The sequence below is a fragment of the Entelurus aequoreus genome, linkage group LG15 (genome assembly GCF_033978785.1).
Source record: "Entelurus aequoreus isolate RoL-2023_Sb linkage group LG15, RoL_Eaeq_v1.1, whole genome shotgun sequence".
Classification (NCBI taxonomy): Eukaryota; Metazoa; Chordata; class Actinopteri; order Syngnathiformes; family Syngnathidae; genus Entelurus; species Entelurus aequoreus.
The window spans coordinates 25,492,770-25,506,846 of NC_084745.1; the positions used below are offsets into that span (position 1 = coordinate 25,492,770).

The 14,077-nt window shown below is 37.7% G+C and overlaps 2 protein-coding genes across 3 annotated transcripts in view; one reads left to right on the forward strand and one right to left on the reverse strand.

The window, feature by feature from the left end:
* Window positions 1–146, reverse strand: part of mtrr (5-methyltetrahydrofolate-homocysteine methyltransferase reductase) — a 74,229-nt gene extending 74,083 nt beyond the window's left edge. For both annotated transcript variants that reach the window (XM_062021109.1, XM_062021107.1), the window contains exon 1: window positions 1–146. In XM_062021109.1, coding sequence (XP_061877093.1) covers window positions 1–8 — 8 coding nt within the window. In that variant the 5' untranslated portion in view covers window positions 9–146.
* cct5 (chaperonin containing TCP1, subunit 5 (epsilon)) overlaps window positions 110–14,077 on the forward strand; it is a 23,273-nt gene continuing 9,305 nt past the window's right edge. Inside the window, exons 1-4 of the mRNA XM_062021110.1 lie at window positions 110–493; window positions 857–917; window positions 1,003–1,167; window positions 8,781–8,979. Of these exons, the coding sequence (XP_061877094.1) occupies window positions 389–493; window positions 857–917; window positions 1,003–1,167; window positions 8,781–8,979 (530 nt within the window). The 5' untranslated portion in view covers window positions 110–388. The remainder of the gene's footprint in view (window positions 494–856; window positions 918–1,002; window positions 1,168–8,780; window positions 8,980–14,077) is intronic.

Below are 14,077 nucleotides of genomic sequence, written 5' to 3' on the forward strand. Positions count from 1 at the left end.
CTTCTCATAAATGAAGGGGAAGTCGTCAATCACACCCAGCTCGAAGCCTTTTTACCCACTGGTCAAACTCTCGCGAGATCGGAACAGACCAAATGAGCAGAAATGTTGCTTTTTTTCGAACTCATCTTTGGATAACATTTAACAATAGCAATTAACATCACTGGAAAGTATTATTTCAAAAACAAAATTCAACTAATGTCGTATTATTTTGTAAAATGACGTAAATTTGTAAGAAGCTAAACATTGCGACTTGGTCCCGCCCTATCCGCCCGTGGATTCTTCCAGAAGTCGCCGGCAGATCCGCGCGGCGTGTAGCTCAGCCACACTCCAGAATTCCGTCTGTAAAAGTCGTTATTTTATCAGTGACAAGACAATTTCCTTCGTCAACATGTCAACGTTAGGCACACTTGCCTTCGACGAGTATGGGAGGCCTTTCATCATTATTAAAGACCAGGACACGAAGACACGGCTAACTGGCATCGACGCACTGAAGGTACAATGGGCTAGCTTAGCGGGGCTAACGTTTAGCACGTTGGCGAGCGCATGGGTGTTATTTTGTTGCTAGTTTGTTTGAAAGATGTATTAAACGTTTGCTAGTGGAAATTTCCAAATTGTACCCTTCAAGTATTTGTAGCATTGCGATAACAACGTGAATTTTAAGATGCGCAGATCCGTTTACTAGCTACAATGCTAACATGAGGCCCATGTGCTTTAGGGCGGTGGGTGTTTCAGCAGGCAAGGGCTGTGGCCGACAGTAGCCATAATTGATGTTGTTTCTAATATCATCGCACATTATTAATGTAATTGTGTATTTACCGGTAACATGAATGAACACGCTCATTGATGTCTTTTGCAGTCTCATATAATGGCAGCCAAGGCAGTTGCGTCAACGCTTCGGACTTCTTTGGGACCTAACGGTGTGTATAATATTAATAATAAACCAAATGCAAAATTCCTTGCTCAGGACATTGTTGTAAACCCTCTCCCACATTACGTGGCCAGGCCTCGACAAGATGATGGTTGACAAAGATGGAGAAGTGACTGTCACCAATGATGGAGCCACTATTCTCAGCATGATGGATGTGGACCATCAGATTGCTAAACTTATGGTGGAGCTGTCCAAGTCACAGGATGATGAGATTGGTGATGGAACCACTGGAGTTGTTGGTACGTAAAAAAAAAAAAAAAATTGCAAGGGGTATTGTATAATGTATATTGCAGCCTCCTTCAATAAACATACATACATATATATCTAGACTTCCTTTTTATTGTCATTCAAATTTGAACTTTACAGCATATATATATATATATTAGGGCTGCAACAACTAATCGATTATAAAAATAGTTGGCGATTAATTTAGTCATCAATTCTTTGGATCTATGCGCATGCGCTGAGGCAATTTTTTTTATTTTTTTAATAAACCTTTATTTATAAACTGCGACATGTACAAACAGCTGAGAAACAATAATCAAACGAAGTATGATGCCAGTATGCTGGGTTTTTTTTCAATAAAATATTGGAAAGGATAGAAATGTAGTTTGTCTCTTTTATCCGATTATTAATCAATTAATCAAAGTAATAATCGACAGATTAATCGATGTGAGTTTTCCTTGCCCTTGTGTGGGCTCTGTACCGAGGATGTCGTTGTGGCTTGTACAGCCCTTTGAGACATTTGTGATTTAGGGCTATATAAATAAACATTGATTGATTGATTATCAAATTAATCGTTAGTTGCAGCCCTAATATATATATGTATGTATATATATATATGTGTGTGTGTGTGTGTTTATATATATATGGTTTGGGAATAATGGAACAATTTCAAAATAGGTTACAAAGGCTCACAATTTGGCTGCTAACGAATATGTTAACCTATTGTAATTTCTGGTAGAATTTTTATTTTTTTGCTAATTTACTCTTCATAGCTGGTTAATTTCAGTTGGATTCTATCTGCAATTCTGTTAAAATTTACTAAGCACGTATTCTTCTGTTTGATACTTCACATCGATCCAATACAGGGGCCGTATTGGTCGTAGGGCTGGGCGATATGGCCTTTTATTAAAATCTCGATATTTTTAGGCCATGTCACGATACACGATATATATCTCGATATTTTGCCTTAGCCTTGAATGAACACTTGATGCATATAATCACAGCAGTATGATGATTCTATGTGTCTACATTAAAACATTCTTGTTCATACTTCATTAATATACGCTTATTTTAAACTTTCATGCAGAGAGGGCAATCACAACTACCGTATTTTTCGGAGTATAAGTCACTCCGGAGTATAAGTCGCACCGGCCGAAAATGCATAATAAAGAAGGGAACTAACATATATACGTCACACTCGATTATAAGTCGCATTTTTGGGGAAATTTATTTGATAAAATCCAACACCAAGAATAGACATTTGAAAGGCAATTTAAAATAAAAAAAGAGTAGTGAACAACAGGCTGAATAAGTGTACGTTACATGACGCATAAATAACCAACTGAGAATGTGCCTGGTATGTTAACGTAACATATTATGGTAAGAGTCATTCAAATAACTATAACATATAGAACATGCTATACGTTTACCAAACAATCTGTCACTCCTGGTTGCTAAATCCGATGAAATCTTCCTCGTTGTCGCTCCTGGTAGCGCCGTTAGCGTCCATTCTTTCTGCTGCTCGATCGCCGTTTTCTGCTGCATATATCACTACGTCCAGCTTGTAATCTGCAGCATATGATTTCCTTTTCGGTGCCATTTTTGTTCAGCCCTTCTCAGTTTTTATAAGTTACCGCCAATGTTCAAATGATCCATTGTAATAGCTACGGCAGTAGCATATAGCAGTTAGCATCCCATTACCCACAAAGCACTTCTGCCATGACCCTCCCCTGCCGAATTCTTATTGGTTGACGTGTGTGTGACGATTGCTGACATTTGCTTCGTCTCTTCCGTGAATTAGATAAATATTATTTGATATTTCACGGTAATGTGTTAACAATTTCACACATAAGTCGCTCCGGAGTATATGTCGCACCCACGGCCAAACTATGAAAAAAACTGTGATTTATAATCCGAAAAATACGATATATATATATATATATATATATATATACAGAAACCCTGTTTCCATATGAGTTGGGAAATTGTGTTAGATGTAAATATAAACGGAATACAATGATTTGCAAATCATTTTCAACCCATATTAGTTGAATATGCTACAAAGACAACATATTTGATGTTCAAACTGATAAACTTTTTTTTTTTTGCAAATCATTAACTTTAGAATTTGATCCCAGCATCACGTGACAAAGAAGTTGGGATAGGTGGCAATAAATACTGATAAAGTTGAGGAATGCTCATCAAACACCTATTTGGAACATCCCACAGGTGAACAGGCAAATTGGGAACAGGTGGGTACCATGATTGGGTATAAAAGTAGATTCCAGGAAATGCTCAGTCATTCACAAACAAGGATGGGGCGAGGGTCACCACTTTGTCAACAAATGCCTGAGCAAATTGTTGAACAGTTTAAGAATAACCTTTCTCAACCAGCTATTGCAAGGAATTTAGGGATTTCACCATCTAAGGTCCGTAATATCATCAAAGGGTTCAGAGAATCTGGAGAATTCACTGCACGTAAGCAGCTAAGCCCGTGACCTTCGATCCCTCAGACTGTACTGCATCAACAAGCGACATCAGTGTGTAGGATATCACCACATGGGCTCAGGAACACTTCAGAAACCCACTGTCAGTAACTACAGTTGGTCGCTACATCTGTAAGTGCAAGTTAAAACTCTACTATGCATGGCGAAAACCGTTTATCAACAACACCCAGAAACGCCGTCTGCTTTGCTGGGCCTGAGCTCATCTAAGATGGACTGATACAAAGTGGAAAAGTGTTCTGTGGTCTGACGAGTCCACATTTCAAATTGTTTTTGGAAACTGTGGACTTCGTGTCCTCCGGACCAAAGAGGAAAAGAACCATCCGGATTGTTATAGGCTCAAAGTTGAAAAGCCAGCATCTGTGATGGTATGGGGGTGTATTAGTGCCCAAGACATGGGTAACTTACACATCTGTGAAGGCGCCATTAATGCTGAAAGGTACATACAGGTTTTGGAGCAACATATGTTGCCATCCAAGCAACGTTATCATGGACGCCCCTGCTTATTTCAGCAAGACAATGCCAAGCCACGTGTTACATCAACGTGGCTTCATAGTAAAAGAGTGCGGGTACTAGACTGGCCTGCCTGTAGTCCAGACCTGTCTCCCATTGAAAATGTGTGGCGCATTATGAAGCCTAAAATACCACAACGGAGACCCCCGGACTGTTGAACAACTTAAGCTGTACATCAAGCAAGAATGGGGAAGAATTCCACATGAGAAGCTTAAAAAATTTGTCGTCTCAGTTCCCAAACGTTTAATTGTTGTTAAAAGGAAAGGCCATGTAACACAGTGGTGAACATGCCCTTTCCCAACTACTTTGGCACGTGTTGCAGCCATGAAATTCTAAGTTAATTATTATTTGCAAAAAAAAATAAAGTTTGAGTTTGAACATCAGATATCTTGTCTTTGTAGTGCATTCAATTGAATATGGGTTGAAAAGGATTTGCAAATCATTGTATTCCGTTTACATTTACATCTAACACAATTTCCCAACTCATATGGAAATGGGGTGTATGTGTGTGTGTGTGTGTGTGTATATATATATATATATATATATATATATATATATATATATATATATATATATATATATATATATATATATATATATATATATATATATATATATATTATAGTTTGGGAATAATGGAACAATTTCAAAATAGGTTACAAAGGCTCACAATTTGGCTGCTAACGAATGTTAACATATTGTCATTTCTGGTTTACATTTTTTTATTACTCGTTAATTTTTTTGCTAATTTACTCTTCATAGCTGGTTAATTTCAGTTGGAACATGATTCTATCTACAATTATGTTAAAATGTACTAATTACGTATTCTTCTGTTTGATACTTTTCATCGATCCAATACCAAGTAGTCACAGGGGCTGTATTGGTCATGCCATTGCTAGTACTGATACTAAAAACATTTTAAGATCATTGAATGAATTACATTTTTTATTACAATTATAATCAGACAAAAATGTGATGGTGCTGTAACAATACCAATAAAATATTTAAATTATTTCCTACTATTGGCTCTGATTTAAATCTGTTGGTTTTTGCTATTGAAGCCCTAACATAACCACTCTTGTATTGACCATATTCTCATACTATACTTGGTATCGTTACTGTCTATATTTGTATGAGCCTGCTCACCTCTGTTTACAATGAAGAGCTCTATTCTAGTGGTTAGCCTATTCCTCGTCCTCCAATGATGTTAGTAAGAGTCAGAGTTTATTTGCCGCAATGGTGGCTGACTTGAAAGTGGCGTTGCACTATTCAGTTCAGTTTCAGTTCATTTTGAACAAGTAAACGATACAATGTAATACATCACATATTTCCAGTTGTTTCATTACAGCATGTCTGAAAAGTAGTAGGAAGAAACAAAGCTTATTTAATCCTACCGCTTTTCATATCACAGCAGTTTCATCCCATTTCCTTATTCTCTGTTTGTAACAGAACAGTGTATAAATACATAAATAATATACCATAAGTAAACAAATATTAAATACGTAATTATTATCTAATTTAAAAAAAGCACAAGATGTTTATCATGATTGTGTTTCTTTGTACTTTGTAAACACTTGTAGTTTGAACAGTTTCTTAAACTTGATCATATTAGTACATTGTTTGATTTATTTGCCTAATCCATTCCATAGTTTAATTCCACATACTGATATGCTGAAGGTCTCAAGTGTTGTACGTGCATACAAATGTTTTTAATTAAATTTTCCTCTCAGGTTATATTTCTCCTCTTTTGTTGAGAAGAATTGTTTAACAATCTTAGGTAGCAGGTTATAGTTGGCTTTGTACATCATTTTAGCTGTTTGCAAATGCACCAAGTCGTTGCATTTCAATATTTTTGATTCAATAAATAAAGGGTTTGTATGTTCTCTATATCCAACATTATGTATTATTGTAATTGATCTTTGTGGACGGACATTAGCCACCAAGATGCTTCAGTGCATTGAAGACGTGTTGGTTCGTATAATTTATGATGTCTATCTCGGGGGTGTCAAAATCATTTTACCTCAGGGCCACAAGGAGGAAAATCTATATCCACGTGGCCCAGACGGATAAAATCATTGCATGATAACTTAAAAATACAACTTCAGATTGTTAATTCTAAAATGTATGTATCACAAATAATTCTCCTGACATAACACTTAAAGTTAGGAAAAAATTGGTCAAGAACACAATGAATTTAGACTTAATCTCAGTGTATCTACAAAGCAATTACACTTTAAATCACAGCCTATCTAGGATTCAGTGGTGTGCGGTGAGGTTAATGTCAGGTGAGGCACTGACTTCATCACAGTCAGATTTACAAACATATGAACCCTAAAGAGTATCTTATTCACCATTTGATTGGCAGCAGTTAGCGGGTTATGTTTAAAAGCTCGTACCAGCATTCTTCCCTGCTTGGCACTCAGCATCAAGGGTTGGAATTGGGGGTTAAATCACCAAAAATTATTCCCAGGCATGGCGCCGCTGCTGCCCACTGCTCCCCTCACTTCCCAGGGGGTGAACAAGGGGATGGGTCAAATGCAGAGGACAAATTTCACCACACCTAGTGTGTGTGACAATCATTGGTACTTTAACTTTACACTTACAAACTGTAGCACACAAAAAAGCACATTTAATTAAAAAAACGTTATTATGGTCTTACCTTTACTTATAAGTGCGGGAGCAGTGGTGTTTGTGTTGGAAGAGTCGTGAATGAATGAAATATGAAATCCGCGCAGCAGTCTGCAGGTGTACCTAATGTTGTGTCCCTGTTCACAGCAAGCATTGTTGTTTTTGCACTTTTTGGCTTCTTGTTAAGTGACTTTTTTTGGGTGGATTCGGTCTTGCACGTGGAGGGTTTGGGTGTGGGCTTTGGTTGGTGTGGCGCTCCCGTCGGGCGGTGCATTCTGCGGCGGAGGTGCTTGGCACCAGGAGGCGGGGTTATGAGACGAGCCTCCAGTTTTATGATCGCTCAGCACAAGAAATACGTTACACACATACAGTTGTTGACAAAATACACTGTACATTATATACCTCAGCTAACTAAACTGTGGAAATGTATAATATAATTCATATAGCAATACAGTCTCACTGCACAGCAGGCCAGCAGTTAGCCGAGTCATTGCACGCACAATCCATGTTGAGGCACAACGCAGTGACGTGCCTCAACTGGCTGCTGATCACCACACCGTCTCTTCTCAGTATTTGAACGGCAAATGTGAAAATAAATATAAAAATAATCTAAAACTGGTGAAGTTAAATGGAAAATAACTTTAGTATAATCACTGGATAAATACAACAATTTAATATTTTTTTTGTCTTTTTACTTTTTTTTTTCTTTCCATGATGGCAGGTGAGGCTGTGCCTCCCCTGCCTCTAGTGACTGCACGCCACTGCTAGGATTGAACATAAAACAAAATAGTATAAATAACAATTATTCTATCAACTACCTCATTTGTCATTTCCACAGTTCTACATTTAAATCCATTTATTTCCATATTTTGATAAGAACACCAGACTCAATTAAAATGTTACAGACCACTTCCTGGCAGTAATCCTGCAAAAATTGTTCTGTTTTTTTTTTTGTTTACATTTTCACATTTTGCACTAAATTGTTGCACTTTATTAATCATTTCCTACATATTCCTTATTTCTGCACCGTAATTTTAAGAGGTTATTGTAAAGTTTTTATTGTGATTTTATAATTTTGTTTACATTAAATGTTTTCCATGTTAGTTTCGATTTCATTTTCTTTCTGCCTTAATAAATTTTTCTGCTTGTCCATACTTAACATAGGTCATAAAAATATGTAATTATCGATATTGACCAAGACAAAAAAACTTATATTGTAATACAATTTTCAGTAGAGATGTCCGATAATATCGGCCTATAAATGCTTTAAAACGTAATATCGGAAATTATCGGTATCGGTTATTTTATTATCGGTATCGTTTTTTTGTTTTTTTTAATTAAATCAACATAAAAAACACAGGATACACTTACAATTAGTGCACCAACCCAAAAAACCTCCCTTCCCCATTCACACTCATTCACACAAAAGGGTTGTTTCTTTCTGTTATTAATATTCTGGTTCCTACATTATAGATCAATACAATCTGCAAGGGATACAGTCCGTAAGCACACATGATTGTGTGTGCTGCTGGTCCACTAATAGTACTAACCTTTGACAGTTAATTTTACTCATTTTCATTAATTACTAGTTTCTATGTAGCTGTTTTTATATTGTTTTACTTTCTTTTTTATTCAAGAAAATGTTTTTCATTTATTTATCTTATTTTATTTTTATTTTATTTTTTTAAAGGACCTTATCTTCACCATACCTGGTTGTCCAAATTAGGCATAATAATGTGTTAATTCCACGACTGTATATATCGGTATCGGTTGATATCGGTATTGGTAATTAAGAGTTGGACAATATCGGATATCGTCAAAAAAGCCATTATCGGACATCCCTAATTTTCAGCCAAATCGCCCAGCCCAAATACTGCCACAAAATGTTGTTAACAGACAAGAAAATTGTATCGAAGGGAAGAAGTTGTCACTATTGAAGACTGCCGGTCACATCTCTAATTATTAATTTATTGTTTCAACAGTGCTGGCAGGGGCTCTGCTTGAGCAGGCCGAGCAGCTCCTGGACCGCGGGATCCACCCCATCAGGATCTCTGACGGTTACGATCAAGCCGCCCGTATCGCCATCGAGCAGCTAGATAAAATCGGGGAGACCTTTCCCTATGATCCCAACAACACAGAACCGCTCATTCAGACCGCCATGACAACGCTGGGATCTAAAGTGTGAGTTTACCACACGGTGTCACTGGCTATTTTATGTTATTTCAGGGTTTTCCCCATATTGCCACTATGTGGCGGAGGGGGCGTGGTCAATGTGACATCATATATATGGCGTCATGATCATTTTGACTGCCAATGATGGATTTTTTTTTTTTTTAAGGCCAACCAAATGTTTAAAGTACATCTAAAAACGAATCTGTGTTATGTATGTACTGTATATTTAAAAATAAATCTATTAATTATTTGAAATAACCGAGGGAAAAGCTGTAGAAAATGGATGGATATTTTTTTAAATATATTGTTCTTCTCTATTTTCCAATTGTTGCTGCATATTCTGCCATACCTGAGTTTTAAAATTTAATTTGCCACATATGTAAACAGTCTTTAGAATCAAAGATGAAAAAAATACCTTGAGGTGGTTTATTGATATTCTCCGCAATGAAGTTTCTGTAAAACCAAGCACACTAAGGAAAGTACATCATATATACACATAAAGTGCACATACATGTACGAATCACGTTAAATTCTTAATACAGTTTGGAATATACTGAAAAAAGCAATACATTTGCACAGGATGAATGTTGGCTATATTGCCGCTAGCTTAATGCTAACGTACGATGGACCAGCTCACTGACAGGCTAGCCAAAATTAGCATGGCTAATCGCATGGTACATACTGTACATGAACAGACAATCATACACACTCACATTTACAATTGCCAACAAAGCTAAAAATGTTAGTTAACAAAGGTTGTTAGGTAACAGATGTTAGTTACATGCATATTTTGGAATTGGAATGTGGGAGGAAGCCGTAGTACCGGGAGAAAACCCCACACACATGGGAGAGCATCCACACTCTACACACACAGATGTCCACACGGCGTAAAGTTAGATGTTATTGTCGATAGTAAGGTCTAAATGAAGGTAGAAATGCCTTTTTTAACTTGAAATACCTTTCTCTTTAACTTTCTCTCCTTGCTTTTGCCGGGTGTCAACTCTGTTTAGGTCTGCGATCAGCTTTTGCGCTCCTGACAAACGACTTGGATGCAGGTTTATTTTTTTTAAATAAAGCACAGAACGTTTTTATAATATTTGAGATATTTTTCTAACTTATTATAGTAAGATCGGTAGGTCGTGAGTTCAAACCCCAACCCAGTCATACCAAAGACTATAAAAATGGGACTCATTACATCCCTAGTTGACACTAAGCAACAAGGGTTGGAATTGGTGGTTGAATCACCAAAAATGATTCCCGGGCGCGGCCACCACTGCTGCTCACTGCTCCACTCACCTCCCAGGGGGTTATCAAGGGTGATGGGTCAAATGCAGAGAATAATTTCGCCACACCTAGTGTGTGTGTGCGACAATCATGGGTACTTTAAGTGGTACATAAGTAGTGAACTACATACAGTATATCCACAGGGTTATCCCTCGATTTCCAAAATACCTGTGGCGGTGGGGGCGTGGTTAGGGCATGGTTAATATGGCCTCATCAAATTATTTATAATTATTTTCTTTAAAAAAGGCAAAACATTTATACATACATTTAAAACATATGTTATTGATTATAGTATTAACATGTTTTTTCTTACATAATATTATTTTGTTCTATTTTTCAACTGCTGCTGCTAATTGTAACATGTACTTTGAGATATTTTTTTTTCTAGAGATTTTTCAAATCACTTTAGGCAAGGCAAGGCAACTTTATTTGTATAGCGCTTTTCATACACAAGGCAGACTCAAAGTGTTTTACAGACAACAAAGTGAAATGAAAGAAAATAAAAGCAAAATTAAAATGCAGACAATAAAAATAAAAACAGTGCAGACGTTAAAAGATTTAAAGATTTAGCTGAAAGCTAAGGTGAACATAAAAGTCTTCAGTCTAGTTTTAAAAGTAGTCAGAGTTGGGGAAAGTCTGACATCTTCAGGAAGTTTATTCCAGCTATTTGTTGCATAGTGACTGAATGATGCTCTCCCTTGATTTGAGTTTACTCTTGGAACCGCTAACAGATTGGTCTCAGAAGATCTTAGTGATCTAGAGGGCTTATATAGTGGGAGCATATCAGTAATATACTTCGGCCCTAGACCATGTAGTGATTTATATGTGAGCAGGAGGATTTCGAAATCAATTCTCTGATGTACATGGAGCCAATGTAAGGATTTAAGAATTGGTGTAATGTGCTCACATTTTTTGGTCTTTGTTAGAACTCTAGCAGCAGCGTTCTGAACAAGCTGTAGCTGCCTGACAGGTTTTTTGGGAAGACCTGCAAGGAGACCATTACAATAGTCTAGCCTACTGGTAATAAAAGCATGTACAAGTTTTTCAAAGTCGTGAGCTGACATGAGCCCTCTAAGTCTTTTTACATTTTTTAGGTGATAGTAGGCCGATTTTGTTACTGATTTGATGTGACTGTCGAAATGTAAATCAGAATCTAAAATAACCCCAAGATTTCTGGCTTTATTTGAGGTTTTCAGGGACAGTGATTGAAGGTGTTGGACGACTTTAAACCTTTCTTTTTTAGCACAAAAAACAATTATCTCAGTTTTATCTTCATTTAGTTGTAGGAAATTTTGGCACATCCAGTGTTTGACTTGCTCAATGCACTGGCACAGAAGATCTATGGGGCGATAGTCATTTGGTGATAGCGCTACATAGATTTGGGTGTCATCGGCATAGCAATGATGGTCAATGTTATTATGTTGCATGATTTGTCCTAGTGGGAGCATATAGATGTTAAATGAAGTCGGCCCCAAGATTGAACCTTGGGGGACTCCACACGTTGGTTGGTTCTGATACAAAGTCACCAATGGAAACAAAATAGTTCCTATCTTGTAGATATGATTTGAACCAGCTTAAAACTGTGCCTGAGATCCCCACCCAGTTTTCCAACCTGTCCAAAAGTATTGAGTGGTCAACAGTGTCAAATGCAGCACTGAGGTCCAAAAGCATTAATACTGAAGTTTTGCCAGAGTCTGTGTTTAGACGGATGTCATTTATAACTTTAAGAAGGTCCGTCTCTGTGCTATGAAGAAATCGAAATCCTGACTGGAAGTTGTTGTGGCAGCCAGTAGAAGCCAAGAAGTGATTTAGTTGTTGGACAACTTTCTCAATTATTTTACTTATGAATGGTAGATTTGAAATTGGTCTGTAGTTGTTGATAACAGAGGCATCTAGGCTCTGCTTTTTTAGAAGAGGTTTAATGACTGCAGTTTTGAAAGCCTTCGGGAAATTGCCCGATTGAATAGAATTATTAACTATTTGCAAGACGTCTGTTGATAGGCAGTCAAAAACATTCTTAAAGAAGTTGGTAGGTAAAACATCAAGGCAGCAGGTGGATGACTTTAGAGCTGTCACCGTTTCCACTAGAGTTTTAGAGTCTATGGCATTTAAGCTTGCCATCATTGCTGTGTTACTTTTGCCTAAATGGGTTGGTGATCCAACTTTTTTACTTGAGATATTGATGGTGCGTCTGATGCCTTCAATTTTATCAGTATAAAAGAATGCAAACTCATTGCATTTCTGCGTGGAATGGAGTTCGGCTGGTATTTGTGTTGGGGGTTTAGTCAGTCTGTCAACGGTTGCGAATAGGGTTTTGGCCTTATTTGTGTTGCTGTTTATGATATTTGAGAAGAATGTTTCTCTAGCACTTTTTAAGACTAAATTGTAGGCCTGGGGGCTCTCTTTATAGATGTCATGGTGAATATGAAGTTTTGTATTCCGCCAGATTCGTTCAGCCTTCCTGCACTCTCTTCTCTGGGCTGTTACAGCAGCAGATTTTCTCCAGGGTGCCTTTTGCTTGCCAGAAATCGTTTTAACTGTAACAGGTGCAATGATATGATATTCACAATTTTGGAATTAAAGTTGCTTACAAGATCATCAGCATGACATGGGTTTAGAGGTGGTAGTGAGGAGATGGCGTTTTTAAAGAGGACATTAGCATGTTCATTTATGTACCGCTTTTTGACATTCTTTGATTCTGTTTGTGTGTCCGGAATTACAGAAATATTAAAGAAAACACAGAAATGATCAGACAATGAAGGATCAATCACAAGAACATCAGAAACATTGAGACCTTTTGTGATAATCAGGTCCAGAGTGTGTCCCTTACAATGAGTAGCCTCTTTCACATGTTGAGACAGTTTAAATGTGTCTAAAATAGTAAAAAGTTATTTTGCGCCCTTGTCATTTAAATCGTCAATATGAAAATTAAAATCACCAGTTATAACCAGGCAGTCAAAGTCAGTGGAGATGCTAGACAATAATTCAGTAAAATCATCGAAAAAATTTGCAGAATATTTAGGTGGCCTGTAGATAATTAACAAGAGAATTTTGGGTGAGCATTTCAACACAGCACACAGGTATTAAAATGATGTAAAATCACCAAGTGACATCTGTTTCCCCTGAAACATGTTTTTAAATATAGCAGCAACCCCTCCACCTCTTTTCCCCGATCTACATATATCAATGAAGTTATAGTTGGGGGGTGCTGTCTCGATCAGAATGCTTGCACTGTTATTTTGTTCCAGCCATGTTTCAGTTAAAAACATAAAGTCAAGTTTAGAAGTGGTAATAAAATCATTGACTAAAAATGATTTGCTATTCAGAGACCTGACATTGAGCAGACCCATCCTGATGGTGTTATTGACTGGCTTCGATGTTGGCTTTGATTTGGAGAGAATAGGAATGAGATTGTTTAGGTTAGCAGGGTGGCTAAGTTTCTCAATGTTTACTCTCTTGGTAGTCACAACAGGAATGTAGAAGGTGCCATGATTTGATGTAGGCAACCTTGGGCCCAGTTGATAATGTGGTCTACTGCTGAACCCTTTTCTGTATCAGAAATATTCAGGACTGCTGTCAGGGCGAGGCGGGGTTTGCCGTAAGGGGGAGGGGGAGTGAGCAGCGTCAGAGCTGGGACGAACTACTGAAGGTGGACGTTGAGGGCGTGTAAGGGGTTGGCGTGAGAAGGGTGAAGTATGGCTGGGGGGTTGTGGAGCACGCCTTCGTGGAGGGGGTGGTGGAGGTGAGCGATGATCTAGGGGGGTAAAAATCGGAGTAGGGCGGGGCGTGAGTGGGGGTAGCTCCCGGAACTCCAAGGGGGAGA